This window comes from Polyodon spathula, chromosome 1 (genome assembly GCF_017654505.1).
Source record: "Polyodon spathula isolate WHYD16114869_AA chromosome 1, ASM1765450v1, whole genome shotgun sequence".
Classification (NCBI taxonomy): Eukaryota; Metazoa; Chordata; class Actinopteri; order Acipenseriformes; family Polyodontidae; genus Polyodon; species Polyodon spathula.
Window position 1 is genome coordinate 32,562,689 of NC_054534.1, and position 14,380 is coordinate 32,577,068.

The 14,380-nt window shown below is 37.3% G+C and overlaps 1 protein-coding gene across 3 annotated transcripts in view; it reads right to left on the bottom strand.

The window, feature by feature from the left end:
* Positions 1 to 14,380, bottom strand: part of LOC121317437 (anthrax toxin receptor 2-like) — a 74,442-nt gene that overhangs the window by 22,722 nt on the left and 37,340 nt on the right. For all 3 annotated transcript variants that reach the window (XM_041253373.1, XM_041253393.1, XM_041253383.1), the window contains 2 exons: positions 12,730 to 12,897; positions 11,669 to 11,749 (listed from right to left, as the gene is read on the bottom strand). In XM_041253373.1, the coding sequence (XP_041109307.1) occupies positions 11,669 to 11,749; positions 12,730 to 12,897 (249 nt within the window). The remainder of the gene's footprint in view (positions 1 to 11,668; positions 11,750 to 12,729; positions 12,898 to 14,380) is intronic.

Consider the following 14,380-nt stretch of genomic DNA (forward strand, 5'->3'; position numbering starts at 1 on the left):
ACATACCTGTTTACACACTAGTTTCTTTTGAAATATTTATTTTATTATAGTTTTCATTTTTTGAAAGTTCTTTATGTGTGGTAAGTTAGAAAATAAACCTTTTTATGTTTAATTGTTCATTTAAAATACGGTGTTTCGGCTGCGTTTGATATGATGTGCTCGAATAAAACTTTTGAGTTGTATTGAATAGTGTCTTTCATTTTAATAATGATGTTGTTTAAAATGTAACCGTCATAATGACTGCCAGCAGCGGTTCTAGGTATGAGTATAACCGCGGCAGTTCTAGATAGGTGCATAACCATAAGCTCTTCAGAAAATGTAGGCAATCTGGTTTCACTCAAGGTTTCAAATGGTTTTGTAAAATCATGTTTGCTTTACTATATCAACAGGGTAGCTAAAAAATGTTATACATCCCACTGCTGCTGCTGTTGTGGGAAAAGAAGGATTCACTGGAGCATTCCATTGAGGAAAACAAGTGGACAACATATGTTCTAGAACTAATCATGACAATATAAAAAGAAATGACTGTACTCCAGTAACAGGCATAGTCATGGGCTACAACAGCCTTACGGCCTGCAAACTATGGTGATGTCCTAGAATGTTGTTGCTTGTTGTCTGGGATCTCAACTTCTATGTTCCACTGCTCTATGGCAACAGTTCTTTATTCAAGGCCAAGTGATCTACATTTAAGGCCAAGGCTACATTTAACTTACAATACTATCGGTATGCTAGCTATTTCTTGCAGCATTCATGGTATAGTTATATAATTCAACAAATCTCACTGTCAGAATTGTTCTGCACAGTAGGAGGTAGATTGTTATAATAGGCAGCCCCTGATATGGTCCCCCATGCGTACAATAGAGAGCATTGCTTATTACTGACAAAAGACAACACCACTGCACCAAAAGCCCCATCAAAGGGAGGGCCTGCCGTGGGTGAGTCAAACTGAAGCCCAGCAGGCAAACTGGGTCTACTTTCAAAACACGGCTGTTTGTTTATGCTATTTTTCACTTGCTTGAATTAATTTGTTCCCAGTATCTGCTCAATGTTAAGTACATTTTGAAATAACATGTTCAGACAATTTTAGTTCTTACCATTGAAAACAAATCTGGCAGAATTAAAATATAACATGTACAGGTTGCAAGGTATCAAATATAGCTGCAAGATACTGGACATGGCATTAATTAAAAAAAAAAAAAAAATCAGAAAATGGGACACAGTTTATTTACGGGAAAAAAAAGGATCTATATATAATTTAAATTGTGTGCTTTAGTGGATCATACATCAACTGTTTTTAAAATTATGTTATTGTAGTAAACATATTTATGATTTTGATCTGATTAATATTAAAGGCTCATACTACAGGTTTCCAGGAAAACTCAACAAGTAAAATATTACTATTAAAATGACCAACAACTGAATTAATACTGCACATATACTTTCTGTTCAATGACTAGTATAATATAGGCACTGGTATTTTTGGTATTATGTTTAATCAAAAGTAATACTTGGTACTATGCTGAAAATGTATTTGTTGTGTTAAAACATACATTTGTTTACTGCTAGCTGTACTTGCTACTGCTTGTCATGTTTAATAATGTTATCAAATATTTTTATGCAAGCAGTCATGAAAAGCAGAAAGAAAATAACTGATCCAAAATGGGTAAGAAAGTATTAGAAAAATGTACGTACTATATACCCTTTTGCCTACAGTACATTATAAACTGAGAATACACTATTATTACAATTTCTCCCTTCTTTTACATTGAAATCAAATACATCAAGTGATGGGCAGTATCACTGAAAAATATTATCCCATCTTTAATTGAGTTTGGAAATTCATGTTCTGGGCTAAAAATGAACTTGACAATACCCTCAAAAGTTGACATTTACAATAATTTCATGTAATTGAATTAAACAAAAAATACAGCAATCACCCTGCATTATTTTGATTTTAATACATGATGAAGAATCTAAAAGCGCAGAGGCGCAGTCATTGCATTAGCAAATCCAGTGAAAAGCACACATCTGAACATCAACTTAAATTGCATCAGATGGGTCACAGTATGTAAATACTGCAATGCAAATAGTCTGGTAAGGCTGCAGGTAATATCTTGTCAGACTAATCAGAAGTCTGTGGGGAACATTAAAAAAAGCAGCACATCTGAAAGGCTAAAAAAAAAAAAAAAATCCCAGATTCTGATCAATTCAAGAATTTGTGGTACTCACTCATAATAATGTGTTGCTCGGTTCTCTACTGTCCACATGTACCTATGGTGTACCTACAGGCTCCACCACTGTATGCATCCCGAGTGTGAAAACATACTTGATAAGGTACAAGTTTATATAACTGGATTTGCATTTCTGTTGTACAACCCGATGGACAAAAATCTGCCTATTATTCAGTTTGAGAGGGACTGTCAGAATGGCTAAAAGATTGGGCTGTGTGACAGGGTAGTGTCACGGCCCAGGCTGTTATCGGCAGGAAAGAGACCCAGCGACAGAAAGCTGCAGTTTAAGCATGTATGCACACGTCAGTTTAACAATGACAAAACATGAAAACAGGAACAAAATAAACACGGCACATGGGTCAAAATAAAAGGTTTAAACAAAATAATAACTATATATAGGCTGGGCATTAGTCTTCACTACTACGTTGAAAACCAATACAGAAATCACAATACAGCAATCACAGCACAAACATCCACCCAAACTCCTTCAACAAACAAAGGCTTTTATAAATGTGGCCACTCCCCAGTTAGCATCAATTACCTAATTGTGGAATGGCTACACTAGTGATTGCTGGCAGGGACAGATTTAACCCCATCCCTGCTAGCCTTATATTCACACACACACAAAGTATTTACAGCCACAGGGCTTCTGCCCTGCCACTGTTAATAAAGACAGTTTAGTGAACTTGGTAGTAAATCACTCTTTTCTAACAGGAACACATAATATGTAAACATCCAAACTAAATATTTGCATATCATTAAATATTGTAGATCTGCTTTGTATATACTTATTAGCATTAACCTATTAAAAATGTTATGTTGTTAATTGTTTGTTTGTATTACATTTACAAAAGGATTAGACTGCTGTATTACAGTACACTAATTATCTCCTGTATCTCATTAGTCTTTATATTAAGCAATGTCTCATTTTAAGAATTAAATGAACCAATACGGTGTTACAGACATACATAGAAGGCGACAATCTAGAGGAACAATTGCAGAGCCACTGAAGGAAAAAATAGTGGCCTGCATAATTAACAACCCAGAGAAACACTTCTTGACAATCAATTAAGATTGGTGACAGAAGTCAAATCCCTCCCCCACTCCCTGTTCTACCACCCCCCACAACCTCTGTCATGGAAGTGAAAGCTCAGAGTGTCCCTTAACTTAATCCTGTTATCAGCAGCCTTTGCTGTTTCAAAAGCCTTACAGATTAACACAGCAAACGTTATCGAATTTACAACCAGCCGCCAGGACATCTGCCCTACTTTCAGCAGTTATGTAAAAGGAACTAATCTGGTTAACAGCGGAGGGCCATTTCATAAATCTGCACGCCAATGACATGACAATGAAAGCAGAAGCTGAATTAAGCTGTCAGCTTTCTTCTTACTGTTAAAGCTAACAAGCCCATTCATACACAGTACTAATGAGGTACTCAGGCTAACGAAAGCAACCCAAACCAGGAGACATAGAACAACACTGCTGGTCTCAGCTGTGCTCTGTTCTTTTACAAGACAACGGGTTCTATCCCTATTCATGTATTGTAGGTTTATGGACATAGGAATAATCTACATGATATTGTACTTTAAAAGTGGTGCAAAACATTGACGTTTTAATACATTTAAAAAAAAAAATAAAACCATGTGGCAGGCTGGTGAGTGGATAGAGGCCCAGAGACAGTCTGCAGTTCAAAAAAATACTAAATTTTATTATAAATAACACAAAATAAAAGTGTACAAGGGCAAAATAAAGGGATTTAAACACAAAAAGAAAGACAAAAAGCAAAATGTACAAAATAAAGGTTTCCAGGCTGGGCAATGCCTTCACTGGATTCACAAATCTCAAAATACACACAAACCAAAAACTACCAACCTGCTTCCTCAGCTCCCTCCTCCCAAATGAAAAGCAGAGACCTCCTTTTATGTCAGGTGGCTGGGCGCTGATTGATCGTTAATTAACCTAATCAACTAATCAACCCCAGCCACCTGAACATAATAAACCCAGGCAGGTAGGGGAAATTAACCCCATCCCTGCCAATTTAAAAAGGGCAGAGCTTTGCTCTGCCACAAACCACCTAAAGATTCTGTTTTTCTTTCTGCATGCTATTGTTGCCTTCAAATTAATAACCAGTGGGTAGTCTTTGTTTTGTCTCAATACCACAAATAATTACACAAATCAAGCTTCTGATGTGAGCTGCCCATTACCCTTTGTTTGGTGTACCAGAATAGACACAGACGTACACAGTCCTTCTCACATTCAACCTAATATATTTACAATATTTGACAGACATCTGTTTTTCAGTTTTTACATACATTTACATAATATGTATGAATTACCCCACCACTTGCATTTGTTTGGTATTCACCAGATTCTGTTTGACAATCTGTCTTGAAAACTTAAATCGCACACACAGAAAAGGCAAATGTATGAGACTAAATTATACTTTGGTATGCAAAGGTCAGAAACCATCCCACATTCCTGGCGAATTCTTTCATGTACTATCTCTAACGTTTAGAAACTGTTAAGTCCCAAAACAGGCTCCAGGCCAGTACCCTGTTTTCTGGAGAACAAACTGACTGAAAGTCATCACTGCATGGATCATGCTGGTCTGCTGAAGCATGCAGCTAATCTGAAAATGTTTCAAGTGTAGCTCCCAAGTTGAGCCAGACCTTGTCTACTCTGTGAAAGTTGCTAAGCAGAGCATTAATACAATTAAGTAGACTATTAGGCTTGTCTGACAAGACATGATAAAAATGTGCTCAAATAATGGGAGGGGGGTCTAGTTGTCAGCTGGAGAGGCCGTAATGAAATGTTTCCTCACAGGGAGTGTGCACTTCTGCTGAGGTGGCTGAATTTTAATTTGAATTTTTTAAGAGGAAGACGACTGAACTACTGTAAAAAAAGTGTCCTTAATTAGGTGGTTCTACTGAATTGTTTATCTGACTAACGACTGTTAAGTGAAGATGCTGTCATATTGTGCTGTGACTTGTCAAGTTGTGAGGGAAGCAAACTGCAGAAACAAGCCTGAGGACTGCAGCCAACAAGTTTTTTTGTCTCTTGTCGGAATTTTCATAGTTTTAAAAACACACTCCCCACCTCATTACAAAACTGCCCTAGCTGGCAAGCAGTCTACACGTTATAATAAGGGTGATTTTAATACAGGTTTGACCGTATGTGCATGTATACCGTGCCTATAGAAAGTCTACAGCCCCATGAACTTTTTCACATTTTGTTGTGTAAGTCCCTCAGAGTTTCATGCATTTAAATTATGATTTTTTTCCTACTTATCTACACACCATACTCCACACTGTTAAGGGGAAAAAAAGTTTTATTGAGAAAAAGATATATATATATATATATATATATATATATATATATATATATATATATATATATATATATATATATACAAAACTGAAAGATCACAATTGGATAAGTCTCCATCCCCCTGAGTTAATACTTGGTGGAAGCATCTTTGGCAGCAATTACAGCTGTGAGTCTGTGGGATAGGTCTCTACCAACTTTACACACCTAGATTTGGCAATACTTGACCATTCTTCTTTACAAAACTGTTCAAGCTCTGTCAAGTTCCTTGGGAAGCATTGACGGACAGCAATCTTCAAGTAATGCCACAAATTTTCGATTGGATTTAGGTCAGGGCTCTGACTGGGCCACTCTAGGACATTTACCTTTTTGTTCCTTGGCCACTCCAGTGTAACTTTGGCTGTGTGCTTGGGGTCATTGTCATGCTGAAAGGTGAACTTCCGTCCCAGTTTCAGCTTTTTTGCAGAGGGCAGCAGGTATTCCTGAAGGGCTTTTCTGTACTTTGCTCCATTCATTTTCCCTCCTATCCTGACAAGTGCCCCAGTCCCTGCCGATGAGAAACATCCCCATAACATGCTTCACAGTAGGTATCGTGTTCTTTGGGTAATGCTTTGTGTTGGGTTTCCGCTAAACATAACGCTTTGTATTTAGGCCAAAAAGTTTCATTTTAGTTTCGTCAGACCACAAAACCTTTTGTCACATGGCTACAGAATCTCCTGAGTGTTGTTTTGCATACTTCAAAACTGTAGGCTTTCTTGAGTAAAATACAGGCCAGATTTGTGGAGTGCTTGGGATATTGTTGTCACATGCACACTTTGACCAGTCTTGACCATAAAAGCCTGTAGCTCTTGCAAAGTTGCCATTGGCCTCTTGGTAGCCTCTTTGATCAGTCTCCTTCTTGCTTTGTCATCCAGTTTGGAGGGACGTCCTGATCTAGGCAGGGTCTTGGTGGTGCCATACACCTTCCACTTCTTAATAATCGTCTTGACCATGGTCTAAGGGATATTCAAGGCCTTTGACATTTTTTTTATATCCATCCCGATCTTTGCCTTTCAACAACTTTGTCCCAGGGTTCATTTGAAAGCTCATTGGTGCTCATGGTTGAGTTTTTGCTTTGAAATGCACTACCCAGCAGAGGGAACCTACAGGAACTGCTGAATTTATCCTGAAATCATGTGAATCACTACAAGTTAACACCAGTGGAGGCCACTTAACTTGGTGTGTGATTTTGAAGGTGACTGGTTTCACCTGAGCTAATTTAGGATTGCTGTTACAAGGGGGTGGACACTTATCCAACCAAGCTATTTCAGTTTTTTATTTGTAATTCATTTTCTACAAATTTCTAGAATTTTTTTTTCACTTGGAAGTTGTGTGGTAGGATGTCTAGGTAAATGAAAAAAAAAACAACAATTTGAATGCATTTCAATGTGTGTGTGTGTGTGTGTGTATATATATATATATATATATATATATATATATATATATATATATATATATATATATATAGTGTTATGTGTTTAGTGCTGAGTAGTCTTAAATTGCACCAGAGCTTTCCAGTAAGCCTTATTAAGAAGATGGAGTGCACACAGGCTGGTTAATGCAACCGAGAAAACAAACATTTAGATCCCTAGATGCTAAAGAGTGATTTAGCTGCAAAGAACAGACTTGAATGGACATTTTAATCCCTCTTGAGAAGGTGCTGTTCTTTGTGCTTTTAATCTGAGCTCTGATTTAATACACCCTAAAAGTATTCTGAAAAGCAAACATGTAGCATCCCAGTGGTGGCGAAGACACACAGTTACAATCTTTGCTTTAAAACAAGTTGCTCAAAATAATGAAACACACAATGTTAAGCCGCCAAAACCACCCTCAAAGCATACAGAACTAAAATTCAAGCAAGCATGACCATTTCTCAGAGGAACTAGGAGCCACATAACTTAAACTTGATGCATGACTAGCTATATTGTTAACTCCACTGGTTCAAGGCAAAGGGACACAAGTAGCATGAGGTTTTTTTTTGTTTGTTTGTTTTTTGTGCAAACCTCAGTGTTAAGATTTACATTTCTGATACACAAACACACTTCTAAAATACCTGCTCTTACCTTTTGTCTGAGTGTGGAGTCACTGTGGGTTAATGTATGGTAATGCATCATTCATAAACTACCTTGTTAGTACACTGCACAGACTGCTGCTTTGTAAAACAATACAGAATCCTGCTGAGTATACCAGCATGTTCTGATAAGAAGCTATTCAAAATAGTTTGAGACTTAATAGGAGCTGCTTCCTCAGTGACCACCTTCTCTACCTGCTGTCCCCCACCCCAGCTCCCTGGAAAACTTGGCGGCAGATGTTGCCGTGTTAAGTTGGCTCTGAAGTAGCTCTCCCGTTCCCCCTTCTCCCCGACAACAGAGTCAAACTACATTAGATCTCTTTATTTGTGCCTCAGGCAAGTTCGGGAGTGCAGCTGTGTCCACCCCCACTCTACCTTTGGTGATGAAGCCCCTCAGGCTGCAAATGCAAGACCAAAACTGTTCTGCCACTCTAAACTACATCTGCTGACAATCCAGCAGCCTCGCTGTGGGCTGGTGGGGACCCCGGGTCTCTGCTCAGAACAGATGTCTCCGACAACCTGCTTCTTTACACCTGTAAGAGCTCTTGTAACCTCACAGATTCCACACTGAAAAATTCATGACCCTCGGGGGTTCCTGTCCGCCATCAAAGCCTCTGTGCTCGACCGTGTGTGGCTCTCAAACTAGGCCACCCTGCATTAGCTGCTGGCACTGAAAGAAACTCTTCCAGCTTTGATAATTCATGCCTGAACTTCAATTACTTGAAAAAAGGACTTGAAAGTCTGTGATTGAGTTCTCTCTTAAATTAGGTACTCTGGCACTTTGGGGTCCTGGAAAGCATTTCCCTGACTGAAAAGCCAGCCAGCCAGCCTGACAGTGGTCCCCGGTCTCCTGTCTCCTGATAACATGCACTTATACATTTCCCAACTCCAGAAAAGGTCACAATAGTACTATACTAAGTATAATACTACAGAATGGTATGGTGAACTTTTGTTAAACCAAAGAGGTAGCCTCGTTATCCTGTCTTTCACAAGCCACTTACCCAAACAAAATCCTAGTACCGGTACTAAATATGATGACACAATTGACATTCCCTCAGTGGGGATTTTGCTGTTCATCAGTTTTTTTTTTTTTAAATACTCTCACATACAGTAGATGTTGTATATTTTTCCCTCTCATAATAGCTGAGGCTACTAACAACATGCGCTTGGATATCGCAATACAGTATTTCCTTATAGCCATACTGTACTTAGCGATGCACAGAGTGGTTGACTTAAGAAATCACTGGTACTGGTAATACCTAGGGCCTTGAGAAATTCAGACCAGTTTCTTTTATGAACTGACTGACCTGAAATTCAGTCCTATACAAGATGTTGTATATCGACTGCAATTAAAACGGATCTTGATTCCTTTTGTTTTTGTTTTTCACCTCTTGCAACCATTTATATCTTAGAGCTATGTCCTGCTCTTGTGCTCCGACACTGTAAGACAGCATAAGAGTGTTTTGGAAAAAAGATGAAAACCAACCAAAACAATGCAACGCTTCCCCTGTACGAGCACTGGCTTTCAAAGACCCTACTTCGGGTTTCCATTTCTAATACTTAGAAGCATGACTGAGTTTTTTTCTGTCAAACTGTTAGTATTTTAAATACGCAGCTTAGAACTGGATAGGAAAGCCTTAATGCCGTTCTCACTGCCATATTTTGGATTCTTAAAGAATCCTCAGGATTGTATGGCACACAACTTTTAAGTTATTTACCACTGTTAACCTGTGCCTTTCTGCATGTGTGCATAATTTATTTGTGTTCTTTTTTATTTTAAAAGGATGTCCTGCCTGCTATAACATCGCTGCTATTGTAATTGATATTGGCATTGGGCTGCAATGCAAATGGATACAGATCTGTCTTATGTCAATGATTTATAAATAACCAAAATACAGATCCTTGTTTTAATCCTCACTGTGTTTTTCCACTTGAATCTGTAAACATTACATTTTTAGACTGCATATTACCCCCCCCCCCCCCCCCCCCCCAAGTCTACAGTAAAGCCAAGGGGGCTACAGCTTTAATAACCTTGGCCAGACTCCCTTGAGAACACCCAGGTTTTCAGCACCGTAACTGGCTGTCACATGCCACTGCGATAGTCGCCAGCCAAAAATCACATGACCTTATTGGGTAATACAATGAGCTTGACTGCATTTCCTGGAAGCCTGATACATGAAAATGAAAAGAAAAGCTGCTTGGCTGATCACAGATCTCACCTCAAGCAGGCAAACGCATACAGTACTTTAACTGTACACAACACATTAAAATTGGCTGCTCATGACAAGTCCAGACAAAAAATAAATAAATAAAAACAGTTTGTTTGTTGTTTAGTTACACATTTTCAATTTATGGGTTAAGTTAGCATATGAAAAAAAAAAAAAAAGTTGAAACTTGTTAGCACTTGCTGGTGAATTTCCGTTACAATCCAGTAATGCAGAAGTTGTGGAAATCCCCAACATAATCTCTCAATCTGAAGTGCATTTAAGGTGGTTCTTCACTCAAACACCACTGAAATTAACCACCTTGAAGATAAAAACACTCCAATTTTTTAAATAAAAAATATGAAACATACCCAGTTTTGAAGCACTCGCACGTCTATTACTGAGACCTGTTCGCATGTGTTAGCTTATATTACAAACATCTCGGTTTTACTGATAATTGAATCTAGGAAATACAGATCATGAATTCTTGGCTTTGAAACAGATAAAGGGATAAGGTGGTGGCTATACATGTTTATGGATCAATTTGCATTTAAAAGTCAATTGAGTAATTTTTGTTCCATTTCAGAAATCAAACTAGATTATATGTATATAAATAAAAAATATTTTATGCCACCTTAAACCATTCTTGCTCAAATTTATTCTTTTTTAGTCAGCAGATCTTGTTGCATGTTTCTCAAATCTCCTGATACTTCCAGCTGTACCACCTGCGATCTTCAGGCTGTACTTAAAGGCAGAGGACAAAGTGCATTTAGCAATGAAAATGTGTTAAATATTTCGTTTATATTTTCCAAACCTCTACCTCCCTTTAAATGTTAATTAGTCATTGTTAAACCGACTCGGCATCCTAATAAACTATTCACTAAAACTGGGTTTAAAATGTATTTTTTCTTTGCTACAAATTAAGGATGGACTTGCTATCAGTGTACACTATACTGCATATTTTATGCTGAAAATGAAATCCATCAGGACAACCATTTTAAATCAGTGAAAGCACAACAATAAGCTAGGCGAATGAAATGCAATCAGGATCAGAGATGAGCAATTGACGTAATTGGTCACGTCTGTTTCAAATAAAAATAAAGAGAAACAGAAGCTCAGTGAAGATATGAAGGTAAAAACAAGTGGCACAGTTTTGTAATTAACAGGTTATTAATTAGGAAACAGAATGACTTCAAAGTAAGTTTAAAGGGATGTCATGTGATCATAAAGAAAACTTGAAATCTTCAAGCCCTAACTATAGACATTATATTGAAGTGTAGTGTAAAAATACTGGCATTGTAGTGCATGAACAGTAAATGGTACGTAAAAAAATAAAAAAAGGTCACTACCTATTCAATAACAGCTCTAGACTATCTTACTTAACTATTACATGGAATACATTTAAATTAAAGAATCTTTAGCAAAATAAGTACAATTTGTCATTAAGATTATACCTGTCACATTTTATTTTGCATTTACATAATAAAGACCCTTTCACGTCACCAGTTTGTGCCACAACATACAGTACAGTACTATTGTTTTTTTTTATTATTATTATTATTATTATTATTTTTTATTTTTATTAACGTACCTGTTATTTGGATAACTCTAATATGAGACCTACATTGCTGCTTTGCAACTGCAGAGTAGAAGCATCTACACAGGAAATGGTTTTAAAGCCTCAAACTACCTCAGAAACTTTGCAATAGCAGTGCTGTGTTCTTATAAATGTGTGGTTAGCCGTTAACTCTGCTCTGCTCTAGTTTTGTGTTATGCCTCAAACCTCACTTGGACCATACCTTATCACCCGTCTGTGGGCGCATTAAGGACACTCTGTCATACTGCCTCCGCAACAAGGCCCACAGAGCATCCAGACGACCCTGAAGGATGAGGAACAGCAGTCAGTTAGGGTAGTAAGATGAAGCATGATTTAAGCCACAATCTGCAAACGTAAATATATTGATTGTTTCTTATGTGAACAATATAAGCAAATATAACAATCCATTGAAGTGTGTTTAAACAGTTGAAGGAAAAATGATATTCATCGCATTATGCATCATTAACCCTTTAAGGACTGGGATAGTGTTAACACAATCTAGTAGTATCAGTTATTGCTTATAAAGACCATGAGAATAAACGTGTATTATGTCATCACTCAGGGGAAACAATGTCTTGTAATTTTCCCAAACATCAATATTTTTCAACAAAACGTTCAGGAAGCATTGTACCGTCCCTCAGGTCATAGAATAACATGTTTTTATACATGTATCTCAAAGCAGAATACATCATAAAAATTACTTAAAAAAAAATCAAACAAGCAAAAAAAGAAATACTGTGTTAAAAAAAAAAAAAAAAAAAAGTTTATATGGTTTCTGAAGTACTTTAAAATGATCCCATGGAGTGTTCTGAAAACAGAGCACAATTTGCAAGATGCTACTGTAAAAAATAGATTTTTGGGGGAATTTTTCTAGGAAGAGAGACAACTACAGCCAAAAAACACCTGGTCCTGGGGGAGCATCTCACTGAAAAATGCTTGGTCCTGAAAGGGATACATTTGAAATAAACCAAGCAGAGCACATGTCTCGTCTTCTGTATTGCATCACAGAGAAACCCAATTTATGACTTTTTACCATGCTGTATTCCAAATATCAGTATGGTTGACGTTTCCCGTGGTACCTCTGGGAATTCCATTCAACTGCAAGTCAATTTACATCACAATAAGCCACCAATCTAAACTATCTTTTATCTCTTTCCAATGAAAATGGACTAAATAAACCTCCGTACAGGTTACATGGACACTAATATTATACACTTTTATTTAAAAAAAAAGTCATGATTCAACATATGAGCAGAAGCTCACCTTGATTGGGGTGTACCATTTTGATTCAGGGGTTTGGGATGTAGGGAGAGGTGTGGCAGGCTTCCTTAGAATTGCCTCTTCAGTGTTCTCTGGCTCACACACTATAGCATTTTTAGCTTTCTCTAATCTGGCACCTTCTTCAGTCGATCCTTTTTCTCCCCAGCGAACCTGAAACATTAATACCAAAGAATAATGGATTGTCTAAGTTAAAAGATATTTACTTTATATGAATTCAGTTTCACTTAAATAGGAAACATAATTTTTTTCTTGGATTTCAGTGGTAAATACAGAAAAAGAAAGTTGAAGGGATTGACATTGTTTGTTCAAAACATATAGTAAAAGTTTAATTACCGGCTCTCATCCTTTGTCATATGTCTGCTAACATTCTTACCTCATTCATTTACTAAAATGTATAACACATTATTCAATTATTCTATAAGTAGCTTTACTGATTCTATATGCACAGGACACAGTAATTATCGTTTCAGTTTTACTTTACTAACTCCACTCCATTAAACAAACAATGCTTGGGGAAGCACATACAGAAAGAAAAAAAGTTCTGTGAAAGAGATCCCTTGGTGAGAGTATCACCTTATTTATCTAAATAGAAAGACAGGGATATTAAAGGCATTATCAGATTGGAGGTAAGGAATCTTTGGATCAGGCACAGATGGCAAAGGGATCTTTGGGTGTGTTGTAATATGCTGTATCTCGCTAGGGGCTTTCAATTATATACGTATAAGTGTCACAACCTACAGGGAGAAACTCTTCATTTGTGTTTCGCTGTCTGGGAGAATAAGATACAAATGCAAAGTGCCTCTCCATAGCAGCTTAATAATTAAGCTCTTTTCCATTCCCAAGATCGTGGGAATGTTGTGGGGTATTAGCCCCCCTTAGCCTCAAAATCCTAGAGACGCCACTAGTTTCAAGTCAAAAAACAGACAGTCCCATACCACACTTTAAACTTGATTCTGTTTAGAGTCTGGATAAATGAGTGACATGATCAGACTTCTAAGATGAATTCATTAATCTGGCAGCAGCACTCAATCTTTCATACACATTGTGATTTAAATCATTCAGACTCCACTGAAGACAAGATAACTCTGCCTGTCATGTCACAGTTATCAAAGCTCCGTTCAAAACAGTGTCACTTTACCGGGACACTGAAACTCTTTTATGGGGCCAACCATGACATCACCCCATCCCTTTCATCTTGAATTACCACAGAGGCAGTTCTGAAACTTTTAAAGTGTAAGTACCAGAAAATAAACAGCAGGGTTTCTGGATTGCACAAACTGGGCTAATACCATCTGTTTAGAAAATGTCCAAGAGGTGTTTTATCATCAGTCTTTAAAACATTTGTTATACCAGTGTTACTCACGTGTGGCTGTTTCAATCCATCTCAGTCTAGGACTTTGTTTCAATTACTGAATTGAACAGTTCATAGCCTTATTACAATCATAATAATTGAATAAAGATGTTTAATGTATTATTAAGAACCAGGTTGGTACAAGGTCATAGTTTAGGCTGGACTGCTGGATCCACACGTGTCCCTGGTCTAAACTGGTCTAATTTTACAGTAAATAAATACAAACGTATATACTGTCCTAGATGCGTTCTCTCTTGTATCTTAATTTGCATGTGTCTTAAT